General features: G+C 41.6%; 1 protein-coding gene across 1 annotated transcript; it reads right to left on the bottom strand.

Annotated features, from left to right (window-relative positions):
- Nucleotides 1-357: 357 nt before the first annotated feature.
- Nucleotides 358-2,375, bottom strand: LOC148028441 (uncharacterized). The gene is made up of 3 exons (XM_087689959.1): nt 2,218-2,375; nt 1,988-2,054; nt 358-1,889 (listed from the first exon to the last, which is right to left on the bottom strand). Exons 1-3 carry the CDS (start codon nt 2,317-2,319, stop codon nt 358-360), a joined length of 1,701 nt encoding a protein of 566 aa, XP_087546085.1. The 5' UTR covers nt 2,320-2,375.
- Nucleotides 2,376-14,489: the final 12,114 nt, after the last annotated feature.

Raw genomic sequence — 14,489 nt, 5'->3', positions numbered from 1 at the left:
CATCCCTATATAGAAATGGAAGTCTGTATTTCCTGAAAAAAAGGTTTTGAGCTATACGCTCAAGAAATCCAGCTAATGTATAACTCATAAGCTCAGAAATCGTACAACCAAGAACGGCATGTGGCCAATGATCACATCCATGATACACAGAGATACACGTGATCCAAAACGTCCAACAACCGGTACATAACTTCTACACTACATTAGAGAGGATAGTAGTAGTTACTACTACTTCGAGTAAATGACATCCAGGTATTCCTTAGTGAGCCTAAAGGTTATATAATTAATTTAATAGGGGTATGTTAGAAGAGCCAGCTTTTAAGCCGCTCCAGGGAAACCAATGCCGGCGGGCGGAGATCAGGGCATGCTGGCTCCATGGCCACCTGCGGCACCGACGCGAGCTCCAGCTCCAGGCCTAGGCGCTCCACCACGGCCTGCTGCTGATCCTCCGTGACCACCTGCGGCCATACCACCAGGTCCAGATCTGGCTCCAGCTGCACCGCTTGCAGCTCCTCCGTGACCAGTAGCTCCAGTTGCCATGCCACCTCTAGCCGCTCCCATGCCGCCTGATCTGGCTCCTGCACCACTTGCGTGACCACCTGACATCATGCCGCCAGCAGCTCCAGCTCCAGCTCCTCCACGACGACCTCCTACGGCTGTCGTACCGGTGGCTCCTGCTCCGGATCTAGCTCCATGGCCACTTGTTGCTCCTCCCATACGGCCACCCGCACCGGCCATGCCGCCGCGTCCAGCTCCAGCACCTGCAGCTGTCATGCCAGAGCCTCCAGCCCCGGACCTACCTCCATGGCCACCTGCTGCTGCTGCTGCTCCGCCATGGCCACCCGCGGCCATGCCACCGTGTCCAGCTCCTCCGGATATACCTGCTCCACCACCCATTGCCGATCCTCCACGACCGCCTCCTCTTGCCATGGCACCTCCGACTGCGGACCTAGCTCCATGGCCACTTGCTGCTGCTGCTCCTCCATGGCCGCCAGCTGCGCTCATGCTGCCTGATCCAGCATGGCCACCCGCTGCTCCTGCTCCTCCGTGGCCACCTGTGGCCATGCCGCCTCCGGCAGCTCCGGGCCTAGCTCCGTGGCCACCCGCAGCCATTCCGCCTCCAGGAGCTCCGGACCTAGCTCCGCGGCCACCCGCAGCCGCTCCGGCTCCATGGCTACCTGCAGCCATGCCGCCTCCGGCAGCCCCGGACCTACCTCCATTGGCTCCGGCTCCATGGCCACCAGCTCCGGCCATGCCACCTCCATGACCTCCGGTCCTAGCGCCACCAGCGGCTGCCGCTCCACCATGGCCAGCTCCTCCAGACCGAGCACCTGCAGTCACTCCTCCGTGCCCCCCTGTAGCCACGCCACGTCCTCCAGCTCCAGCTCCTCCAGCAGCGCCGGCTCCTCCATGGGCTGCACCTCCAATACCAGAGGGCCTAGCCCCAGCTGCTCCTCCGGTCATGCCATGACCAGCTGCTCCAGCTCCAGACCGGGCCGCTCCACCAGCAGCTCCTCCTACATGTCGACCCCCGGCTGCACTCATGCCACCATGAGCTCCGGCGCCACCAGCAGCTCCACGGCCACCGGCTCTTGCTGACCCAGACCTTGAACCTGCACCTGCACCATGAGCACTGGCTCCGCCATGGGCTCCTCCTGCAAGGCCAGACGGCCTAGCGCCAGCAGCTCCTCCGGTCATGCCACCCCCATGAGCTCCAGCAGCTCCAGGCCTGGCTCCACCAGCAGCAGCTCCTCCATGGCCACCAGCTCCTGCACCCATGCTGCCATGAGCTCCAGCGCCAGTAGATCGAGCTGCGCCTCCATGACCAGCACCAGGTGATCCAGATGCACCTCCGCGGCCAGCAGCTCCAGCTGCAGGTCCGACTTTAGCTGCATCAACAGAAGGTAAGGGAGCAATAATTATTACAATGGCACGTGTGCGCGTGTATGGAACGGAGATTATACCAAAGCTAGAGTTACACGTTTACCATATTGCACGGCCTCGTCCTCGTCACTAATGCATGCATCGGATTGGCTGTTGCAATTAGAGGCGGCCTGCATGAAACACGATCAGAGGAAGAGCGTGTCAATCAGTGAGAGCTCAGATGATGCAATCTCAGGCACGCGGAGAGCATACCATCGCACGATGAGCCTGAACACTAACGAATAAGGCCAGCGAGAGAGAGAGAGAGATCAGAGCGCTCGCATGGATACATACCGAGAATACGGCTTGGGATGCTTGGAAGCAGCAGCAGCTCACTATGATGATGCACAGGATGAGCATCAGCCAGGACGGCATCCTCCTCGCGCTCGTCGCCATATCGTCGATGGCAATGACTATCTTCAGTGCTGGGTGTATGTCCCAACTCGACTAGATTGACGCTGGCGATGGGTATCGACTAAGCATGGGTCCCTTATATAATGGCAGCGACAATTGGCTTTAAAACAGATGACGACAATTATAATCGGCTTTAAAACAGATGACGACAATTATAATCGGCTTTAAAACAGATGGCCAAAACGCGCCTGATTCGAGAAAGCTGGCAACGCTTTCTTTGAGGGGTGCCTTCTTCTTCTTCTGTTTCCTTTTCTTATTTCCTTCGCTTTTACGAGGGCAAATAATATATTGCTCGATTTCTTAAAGGCCCGATGCACTCAAAGAAACTGGGAACTTAAAAAAAAACAAAAAAGAACGCTAGATCCATTGCCTACGATCGTCAAACCCATTTACCTATGATCGAGATGCAACATCCGTTTATGTGCTTATGTCTGGTTTATAATGCCATGATTCCATTGAAATTAGAGTTTGGAGGAAATCCTCTTTAAGCAATTTGAAGTGTCGACTGGTTTTCTTGAAAACTTTGTTCTCAAGCCATTGGAGCTGAATGGCACGGGAAAAGGTTAGCAAACCAATCACATGCTTAGTGCTAGCAATTAGTCACTAGACTTGAAGATAGAGTAGTTGCAATATGGAGTACCAAGACAGGTGTGGCAAACCATGGAGATTACATTGAGAATCCAACATAGTAAGCAATATTATGAAACATAGCAATAGCGAGTTTGCAAATGGAAACAAAAGAGGAAGGTGAACCAAGTCCCTCATGTTTGAAGCAATGTAGTACAAGATTTTGTTAACAGCTCATGATCTGGAAGAGAAGCAACAATAGGATCTACACAAAAAGTGCCATTAGTAGCTTTAAAAAAAGAACACCCAAGTAGATGCACATAGCTTAAGTGAAAAGGCACAAAAAAGTGGAAAAGCTCCAATAGTATATCTCATGATAGACAGAGAAAGAAACCTATGCAGTAGAATTGGGCTAAAGAAAATTGATACACTTATCAATTGGGTGATCATGGAGAACGGTGAGAAATCACCCAAGGACATGATTTTTTGTATGGTGATACCTTGATACTTGCCATGGATGTATGCAATGGTGAAGTTCAAGAAAATGCAAATGTCTCAGTGGATGTTTTGGATGTAGAATATGTAAATGTGAATATTCATGATGAAATTGTGGAAGAATGTGATATTGTGCAACCCATGCTTGTTACGGCCATAAATGAATCTTTGGAAAATATGCAAGTCAACACAATCAAGGGTAATGGATATGACACTAAGAAAGTGAAATAAATGGATAATACTTGTAGCTTGGAGTATACATAGTTAGTTGAACTCAGTTGGTACACGAGCATATCTACGACTCTCATGCACTTGTAGATGTACAAATGAATAGTGCATGGTAAATGAAGTCTAGACAGCCATGCTGAGGCCTACTATGGCACAACCTTCCTTGAGTATTTGAAGAGACTAGTAGAGATTTATACAGCAATCGTACATGATGCTTATTGTAGGAACCTCCACCAAGGTTGCATCATATCAAGGTAGCTCTAGGCCTGTACACTACATCAAGTTGGATGGGTGCACTCATCTCCTCCTCGTCAACAATCCTTATTGAGAGTTTTCATGCCATTTGTAGCCTCCCCTAGCATTTCTAGTGGAAGTGCTAGTTACTTGACATTGTGATCACCTTCAAACACAAGAAATCATACATTATGCTTCAAAGAAGTCCAAGTAAAAGGATTTAACATGTGTTATAAGTCTACATTTTAATGAGTTAGGGCTACACCAAGATAAACACTTCTATCCACTATAGAGAGTACATTCTAAAGAGAGGCAACCAAATTGTTTCAAACATTTCAACTAGCACTCGCTTAATGTATTAAGTTTATGAGCATCAACCAAGGCCTGCATTATTAAGAAAACTTATCTTAATTGATTTCAATCCAGGTAAAACTTGCATAAATCTGTCATGTTGATACAATCTTGGGTTGTAATTAATAGCATCTTAGCATTTAACAAAAAGGTGCTTCACATGAACTTGTTTAGTCAAGTGATAGCTTGCACCACCTCTTATATGCAATGAAATTGCAAACAACGATGTACTCTATTGATACGTGAGTGAGTAACTCGAAATAGTGAAGCTCTTCTCCATCTCTTACTTTTCTTCTCTTCATCCCATCTAAGCAAGAGGTTGAGAAAGAGTTTATGAGAAAGTGGGAAAGGGGACGAGATGGATTTTTTGAATACTAAAAAGGTGGCACCCGGATAACATACCCATAAGTTTCTCAAAACCATATGATATGACCTATCATTGGAAAGCACTTGAAAAATGGAATCTATTGAGCTATAGAGCACTCGATTTGGAGTTATAGTATTCAAGTTATGACAAATCCAAAGATTTGACCACGTGTCCCAAACTTATGGGAAATTCCCATATTCCCCAATATAATGTGATCTCCTTTTTCTCATTTTCTCTCAATAATGGCTATGCTTAATGTGGATGTGGGATTGAGGTGTCTCCCTATGGAGATAATATCACTTGGAGCAAGGAATCATCTTTGATCCTTTAAGCTTTTGATTACAATGTAAAAAGGTACATTGGTGAGTTCACAACACCTCTTGGTTTGTAGTAGAGTATAAGATGACTATGTTAGAGACAATTTGTTAATGATGTTGAAGATTTTGAAAGAATAGATGTTTGGTTTAATGTTGTAATACTTGTGCACTAACCCAACATTTTGGTTTTATTGTTAAGATAATGGGAAAGATCATTTGATGAGGCTATCAAATTCTTACCATGTGGCATCTTAGAGACTTGTATACTTGAGCAAGGATCGGATCATTTAGGAGGCAATCTTCAATTCTCATGGCTCGCTTACTCGAAAACATGATTGACTAGTTTCAGAAGGCCAAATCAAGAGGAACTTGTTTGTTGGGATGCAATTCAAAACATTAGAATAGGTCAATTTAGGAAAAAAATCTCAATAAACAAAATCAAGTCTCAAAAAATACTAGAAAACACAAAAGGAAACACATATATACAAAACACAAAATTCTAAAATACAAAAACATAGAACTGATCAATCAATTATTGCTTAAACAATTTATATGACATTGTTGTGGATAGAAGTATCATAGTTGCTTATCATGGCTCTTTATTGCATATGCATTGGAGGAAGGAAAGTGTGCAAAATTCAAAACTACTCAAAACTACAAAACATGCAAATATTTGATCTGAGAGTGGTGCGCAAATTAGATGCTGGATGTGTACATAGTGAGCGCCGGAAGGTCCCCAAGAACAAAGAACTCTACTTAAGCTCAAAAAGCAAGAAAGAAGATTTGCTCGACATAAGGCAAAAATACAAATTGGGTAAAATCTCCCCCATGTGAGCGCTTCAGAAGGCATGTATTTATAAATTTATTCATCTCAAAGCTAAAAAATAGCCCTATTTTACAATAAGCATGCTTTAGTTTTTGTGTTTGGTTTTGTTCAAATAAATAATAAAGCCGTTGGGCGGCCCAAAAGTCAGGATGTGCCCAAATACAATGTTCCAGAATGAAATATTTAAACCGTGCGTCCATGTGTATACAAAATAATAAATATTTGTCAAGCGCTTCAATAAATAAGCGTGCCTAAATAAATATTAGCATCACGCCTTTAATAATAAGACACGTGCCCATCAAAAATGATAATTTCTTCTAGATAATTTGAATACACGCTATCGCCCATTGCTTCCCAACGTCAATATCGCGTGCCCTACACATCAATTGAAGCATTAACAATTGCTAGAAAATAATAAAATTAAACTGACAAAAGTGAATACCTAGCAGTCTTCAGCTACAAAATAAATAAATAGGTTGGAACTCTATCCTAACCTTAATTTAATACGAGTGCACTCTAAACTCATAAACCTCCATTAAAATAAATATGTATTTTACAGAATCACATGCTGTGGAGTCACCCATGTGCACATTAAATTAACATGGCACCCAAAAATGACAAGCGTCCCCGTCAACTTCTCGCACAAGGAGTCCACCTTGTGTACGAGCCTCGACAAATAAATATAATTTTACAGAATTCATCGCAAAACCTCATGGAATTCACTGTGCAATAAAAACTCATGGAATCCACCATAGAATATGCCTCTTGGCATCATACCCCCGGGGTCGGAAAGGTATTGACCTCAATTGCTATTAGCTCAATGTGGAGCGAGCAGTGAGGGATAAGCACTTAGGTCACGGGTGTGCATCCATTGGGCCTCTTCAACAGGATGATTTTTAAACTTAACCAAATATCTAGAGTATCTATGGTCAATTCTAGTGGTCAGAAAATCAGTGTCTAGAATAGTTTGAAGTTCAAGGATTTAAGTTTCTTCTTCTAACAAAGGAGGGTTTTCATAGAGAGAGTGAACAGGTAATTGGCCTCTAAAAGATCTTAACAAACTGATATAAAAAGTATTGTGGATTTTCCAATGTTGGGGTAGTTCTAATTTAAATGCATTGTCATTGATTTTGTGAATGATTTTGAAAGGTTCATAAAATCTAGAGGCTAACTTAACAATAGGGTGTTCCTCAACACTTTGTAATCTTCTCTCTTCAATGTGTAACCAAACATAATCATCAACTTTGAAAATCATAGCTTTTTTTTTCTTGTTAGCTTGTTTTGTGTATGATTATTGGGCTTTCGCAATCATGTCTTTGAATTTAGCAAAAATTGTAGCATGCATATTGGCAATATCATTAGTAGCTTTAACTTTGTTTGACAATGAAGCAACAGGTGTAGGCAATCTATGTCCATAAATGATTTCAAAAGGTACTTTCTTTGTAGTTGTATGTGGTGTATTATTATATGCAAATTGAAGTAAATGCAAATATGTATCCCATGTTTGTGGTTTTGAAATTGTGTATACACGTAAAAGATCTAAAATTGTACTGTTAGTAGCTTATGTTTGCCCATTTGTTTTAGGATGAAATGCAGATAAAAAATCAATCTTTGTACCTAAATTAGAAAATAATGTAGTCCAAAAATTATTGCAAAATCTAAAATCACGATAAAAAATAATAACTTTTGGCAAACCATGTTGAGTGAAAAGAGATTTCAAAAACAATTGAGCAGCTTGAGATGCGGTTAATGTTTTCTTGTATGGAATGAAATATGCTTGTTTGCTAAATCGATCTAAAATAGTCCAAATCATATCATGATTAGCTTGGGTGGCAAACCAGTTATAAAATCCATTGAAATATATTCCTATGGTCGTTCAGGAATCGGTAAAGGCATTAATAAACCATATATGCTTACCATGGTGTCGCTTAATTCTTTGACAAATTAAACACTCAGATACAAAGTTGGAAACATCAGATTCCATCTGTGGCTAATAAAAATTTTCAACCAATATACGCAAAGTAGAAATAATACCTCTATGGCCTTGATATGGGCGACAATGAATTTCATGCAACACAAATGATCTAAATGGAATAGTTACGTACAAACTTTTCTCATAAAACATAAATCCATCAATATAAGACAATGAATCTATTGTAATCCAGTTATTTGCAACTAATTTATTCCAAGCGGCATGAAAACTGGGGTCTTGGTCATAGGTATCTTTCATAGGGATAAGGGAATCAAAAGGTATAACGAAGATGCTATGGATACTTGGTCTTCTACTTAAGGCATCGACAACAACATTTTCTTTTACGAGTTGATATTGGATAAGTGGATGAAAACTTTGAATAAATACTTTGTTGGTCAGTTTTGATCATGAATTCAGATTCCATTAAATAGTGTTTTCATTGACGTAAAGCTTGTACTACAGCTAGAAATTCCTTATCATAGGTAGAATACTTGAGTTCAGATGGTTTAAGTTTGCAGCTAGAGTATGTTATGGGATGTGAATCTTACATAAGGACAACTCCTATTCCAGATCCACTAGCATCAGTGACTACCAGAAAGAATGGACTATTAAAGTTAGGTAATTGCAATACAGGGGCATGTGTTAATGCATATTTCAGTGAATCAAAAGACTTTTGCTGATTATCAGACCAATGATACACAATACCTTTCTTTATTAATTTTGTCAAAGGCAATGCAAGCAATGAAAAATTTCTCACAAATTTTATGTAAAAGCTAGCAAGACCTAAGAAAGAACGTAATTCATGTACATTTTTAGATATAGACCAATTCAAAATTGCTTCTATCTTTTTAGGATCAACTTTAATACCATCAGAATAAACAATATGTTCTAAGCATTCAATGTGGGTTTGAAAAATTTTGCTCTTTTCAAGGTTAGTATATAATTGATTCTCTTTTAATAATTTAAAAACCAAAGATAAATGTTCATAACGCTCGTTCTCATTCTTATTGAAAACTAATATGTCATCAAAGAAAATAATTACACAATGCTGATGCTTCAAAAATATGCGATTCATCATACGATTGAATGTGGCTGGTGCATTAGTTAAACCAAAAGGCATAACAAGGAATTCATAATGACCAAATTGAGTTCTAAATGCAGTTTTGAAAATATCAGGTGTATCCAGTCGTACTTGATGATATCGAGATTTAAGATCTATCTTGCTAAATATTGTGGCCCCTTTTAGTTTATCCATGAGGTCGTCTACCCTAGGAATCGGATATCTATTCTTGACAGTAATCTTGTTTAGGGCACGATAATCAATGCACATCCTATAGGTGTTAGTTTTCTTTTTAACTAATAGGACATGTGTACCAAAAGGAGAACTATTAGGCCTAATGAGTCATCGAGTTAACAATTCTTCAAATTGGATTTGAATTACTTTCTGTTCAATTTGATTATGTTGATAAGGTGCTTTACATGGTGGTTGAGAACCTAGAAATAAGTCTATTTTATGATCTTCAGGACGTGTAGGTGGTAAGCTAGGTGGTAAGTTAGTAGCAAAACAATCTTTAAATTGTGAAAGAAATTGTGCATGCCTAGGATGTATCTGATTTTTCTTAGCTTCAATTTCATTCACCCATACTAAGTATGATTTGCTACCTTTTCTTAATGCACGTTTAGCCTGTGTATAACTAAGAAATGTAAAATTATCTAAGGTGCGCGTATCATGTAATGTGATTTGTTTCCCATTAGAATGAATCTCCATTGAATGCGTAGAATAATCTATATCGGGATTATATTTATGATGCCAAGGAATTCCTAAAATAATGTCACTAGATTGCAAAGGCACAACCAAGAAATTTCTACGCTCAACATAATCGCCATTTTTAATTTCTAAGTAATGAACTTCTTGTGTACCATTGTATCTAGTACCTAAGAATGCAGCCTTGATGCGATAATGAGTTGAAATAGTATGTAAATTCAATTTGTTGACCAATTTTATAGAAATAAAATCGTGTATACTCCCGTCATCATGTAAAAAAATCTTTTCTTTACCATGCACAAGATATTTCATCGTTAATAACGAATGAGGATTTGGCATACCTAGTAAAGTATCTGAGGTAGTACCGATATTATCATCCTCTTCCATGAAATCTGGCATTTCTTCATGGTCTTCATCTTCAGTCGCTCCCAAGTAGTTGATGTGAATAGTTGGCTTTTTGGATTGACAATTCACCACTAGATGTCTAGGTTGATGGCACTTGTAGCAAACTATGGGTTTGGCTTTGAAAACATTATTGGTAATGGCTGGGATTTTAGGTATATTGGGATTTGGCTGGAAAGATAGCTTAGCATTTGGATTTGTGTTCGATGGTAAAGCAAGGGGTTGTGTCATGGATTTACGGAGAGAAGATGGAACAAATCGATATTGATTGAATCTTCCAAAGTTAGAATTGAATTGCTTTGTATCAAAGTTACCGATTGGAAATTGTTGTGGTTGCTTCTCTCATCCTCGAATTTTGTCTTCAATATTATAGGCCAAAGAAATTGCATCCTCGAGAGTCGTTGGCTTGAACATGTTCACCTCCGCATAGAAGTGACTAAGGAAACGAGACATAAACTTGCGCTTCTGGATCGCCTCAAGTACATCTTCAAGCATTCAAAGTTGTAATAAGGCATTCCAGAAACGCTCAGTGTATTACGAAATAGGCTTAAGATCTCTTTGTTGCAAAAGATCCCACTATTTGATTGCTTTTTTGTGGAATTGAGGTGGAAGTAGATTCTGCAAATGAAAAGCCTCCCAAGTAGTAAGACAATCAATACTTTTGCGCACAATAGTCCACCATAGCAATGCTTTATCCACTAAATGGTTAGTGACATACTTGAGTTTGTCTTTTTCGACATATTGTTCTTCATGGAAGTAATCATCAAACTGACTGATAAAAGCGAGAACAGCCTTTCCGTCACGTAGCCCAGTAAAAGTACGAAATTTGAAATTTCTTTTACTTATCTTGGTGTAATAATTCCGATTCCTAAAAACCGCATTCTTCATATGAACCTCCTCTTAGGAGGCCAAAAGGATAAATTTTAGGAATAATGGCAATTTTTTTTAAATTATTCCCCTTTTCCCCTAGCCGACTGTTGTGCTGGAGGAGAGGGGAATAGCAAGGGTGACTGAGCACCGTGCTGGAGCTCATGGTGGGGGTAAAGGCCATGCAGGAGGCCACATGGGGGAGGGGGGATTCCCTTCCCTCTCCCTATAAAAACCATGGCCAAGGGAGCTGGAGGGAGCAGTGAAAAATCTGACGAAGAAGGAGAGAGGAGGAGAAAAAGAGTGTGATAATCAGCTGGTCGCTGCCATGGAGGTGAGGAGCTCTCGAAGCTGTTGCAGGTCGCCGCCATTTGCTGCCAACATGCTACCATTTTGCCCTGGTTCGCCAACAAGCCGCCTTAAGCAAATCCTTCTTCTTTTTTTTTTCCCCCCACGTGGTTCTGTGACCACTGAAGCTTCCAAGAAGCTTCTTGGAAGCTTCTAAGGGGAGGGATCTAAGTCCCCTTTGTTGAGATATTGAGCTCCACTCGTGATATGCTAGGGTGACCATTGTGCATTTATGTCACCAACTTGTCAGTTGGCAGATGCGGTTGGTACACCGCCCATGAATAATAGCTAGATGATAGCTATCCTTATCTACTCTAGTTCGTGGCTTAGTTAGTATGCCACCTTAGTTAGTTGAGTTTGGTTTGAGACCCATATATAGGGTTCTTCTATTTCTATCTACTTGAGTTCTTTTTGGCTTACACAAACTAAGTGTAACGTGTCCCCTAGAATCATCCCGGACACGTCTTAGCAGTCCATCGGAAAGGATGTCTAGAAAGCTCCGCCCGGCACTCCCATGGAATGTTACAGGACTTGCGATCTAGGTCTTCCCGCGTCTGCCACGTAGCGGAAGTATCCTGGCCGTTCCCACTTAGGATCGACCTGAATTTGGGTTTTTCTGTTTGGTCATTAGCTAGCAGCAACTAGCGTCAGACCCGAGCGAACTACTTTACGCAGAAACACTAGGTCCGAAGCGGAATCACGCTGCACTTGGTTCAAGGAGAATGGGAAACGAGAGGGATGCAAAACTCAACCTCTCTGCCATAGTCCCATTCCGTTTCCCTAAAACAGCGTAAGTTGGGTAAAACATAATTCTCGGTCATTGCTTTCTATGAACCTCCCGCTGCTCTTCCAGATCTTTGAGAAAAGTTCCCGGCTAACCGGGACCACCCATCCATAGGACAGACCCATGGTCCATCCTCCGCACTTTCCTCGGTTTGTTTTAGTTATGTAATTACCTACCACATTAATTTGACATATAACAACCAGCTTCCTTGATTAGCCCTGTTAAGCACTGGTTCCTTCACGTAATCTTATCACAGGACATAAAGAAAACAATGTCAAACAACTCCTTTATTATCATTTTATCCTTTTATCTTTGAAATACAAGGAGTTCCGCCCGTAGGCTTGATCATAATCCGCCCGAAGGCTATCCAGTAATCCACCAGGGATCACTAATCCAAGTTTCCGCCCGTAGACTAGTATGCGGGCCTCGAGATCCAATCCCGAGTCACGTTAGCCTCTTGTGCAGGGCCCGGAAGGCGAGGGATTTACGGCCAGAGCCCCCTCTGGCACCCAAGCGTCCTCCTGCTCCAAGTAGAACTCAACGGAGAGACCTCTCACGGCGGGTTCGGTCCACGTTCCCGGTGCGGTTAACAACCCCCTTGGTTAGGGTCAGGCAGGCAGTCGGGGGTAACTGAAGCTGCCTCTCCCTTCAGGCCTTCAACCTGAAGTATTTAGATATCTTTTCATCCTTTAGTTCATTGAGCAAACAATGCAAATAGTGCTTTCTAAACTGTTACAAGCACAATCAATTCCAATGGTCGTTTAGCTGGCAAACTGTTAAGGAGTGACTCCTTTTCTCCGAATGCAACCCGCATTTGATCCGGAATCAATTGCAACTTGGCAAGATTCCTATCATTCTTGGGTTAGGGTCATACCCTACCAATACTTTAGGTTTTGTTATGGTAGATTCCAGCGACCATGTCGCTTCAATCTATTGATTGGTCAATTGCTTCCAGGCAAATACCTAACTTTCTTTTTCCTTAGCAACTATTTCCCAGGAAAGGTGATGTAACAGGATGATTACTCATCCTTTTGTAGGTTAACTTAGCGCAATAACTTGCCAACATCATTTCCAGGAAATGACAAAACTCTCTCGTGGAGAAATCTCAAGTCTATGCGATTTTGCAACTTTTTGTACATGTGTTGTATCTATTCCACGGGATCATTTCAGCCATTGAATGGCGTATTCAGGTTACGGAATTAGCTTCAGGCGAGTAGCAGGGTTTAGGGTGTCTTCTTACCCAACCCATTATATTGGGCCACGGTCCTAGGAATTTCCAACCCAGTCGGAGTTTCATCATTTGAACGAATGATCCTTAGGATAAAACCTTAGATCATTTTATGCATGAGCATCCAATTGATTCGACATCTCGTGAATGTGTGTAAGATCTTTGGGTTTTCGGGTTTTGACTTGGCAACCAGTGTAAAACTAGGTCGAATTCTTATTGCACTAAACCCTAGTTAGCACTTGAGATACTTATCATATCGACCCAACCATGTCCATAAGAATCCTTGTGGTTTAGGTGACTTAGTCAACTCAATATACTTGTCTTGCGTCACGGATGAACCTTTCCTAAAGGTAATAAACTAGATCTAGTGGAGATTAATAGTTACAATTACACCAATACGTGTAAACGTGCGATTCACTGCTTCTACGCATCACATGGTTCACAATAACCCTATCCTTCCTTGGTAAGGTAAAAATGCCTGATAACTTGGACACTAACTTTCCTAGGTCCTACTAGGACTTACATCAAATAGTCATGCCTACAACCTTATTGTCTATACTTAGAATCTTATGCTTTGACTCCTAAATGCGGCTCCTAATGAATGACATTTTTGCATGATGACTATGCAATACGCAACGTTCTCCTAGCTACAATGAAGTTCATACAAAACTACAGCTAGTGATAATTTATTCCATTTTACATGCCACTTGCAAGCCCATAAGATCATTTCCGTACTCTCTTCTATTTCTTTTCGGATAATATCTTATGGGTGTTAACTTTTCCTCATGAAATCATTACGAGGAGGATGTTGCCTAACATGCGGCACATACTTATTCCTACCATGTCTAAGAAGAAAAAATGCACTTATAAATTCCATTTCTTTGCCTAAGTAATATATGTTTAGACTCATTACCTTGATAATGTACCAAAATAGCATCATGCAGCTAGTCTCCTAAGGCGGGCAACTCGTTTCAATTTCATGGCATGCTTCAACCTTGCCTAATGTTTCAAGAGATACTTTATCCAATGTATTTTTACCACTGCCACATGCCTTAAAAATAAGCGTAAAATGCATTCTTCCTTATGGAACTAAGCGCACCTAATCATTTCTTTATGCGAAAATAAACTTGAAAAAAAAACCTGGACTTGTGGGCTCGGGGAGATGTCCACTTGTATGCTCGGAGATGAACCTCCCGCAGGCGCACCTTGTGACTTTTTAGGGGCCATCCTAGGCGTGGTTTCGGCTTCTGGGTTGCCTTTGCGGTCTATGAATTGACTTGCCTTGGTATGCAGCCTCCAGACCTTTGCCTTTTTCCCTCGTACGCAGGAGATTCCTTTACGAGATTTTGGATAAATGGTGCTTGCGAAAGAGGGCTTTATCAGTTCTTTAGGGAAAACCCG

This window comes from Lygodium microphyllum, chromosome 12, assembly GCF_053477565.2.
Source record: "Lygodium microphyllum isolate KBCC chromosome 12, Lygodium_microphyllum_v1.1.10, whole genome shotgun sequence".
Classification (NCBI taxonomy): domain Eukaryota; kingdom Viridiplantae; phylum Streptophyta; class Polypodiopsida; order Schizaeales; family Lygodiaceae; genus Lygodium; species Lygodium microphyllum.
This window is presented reverse-complemented; position numbering and strand designations above follow the sequence as displayed.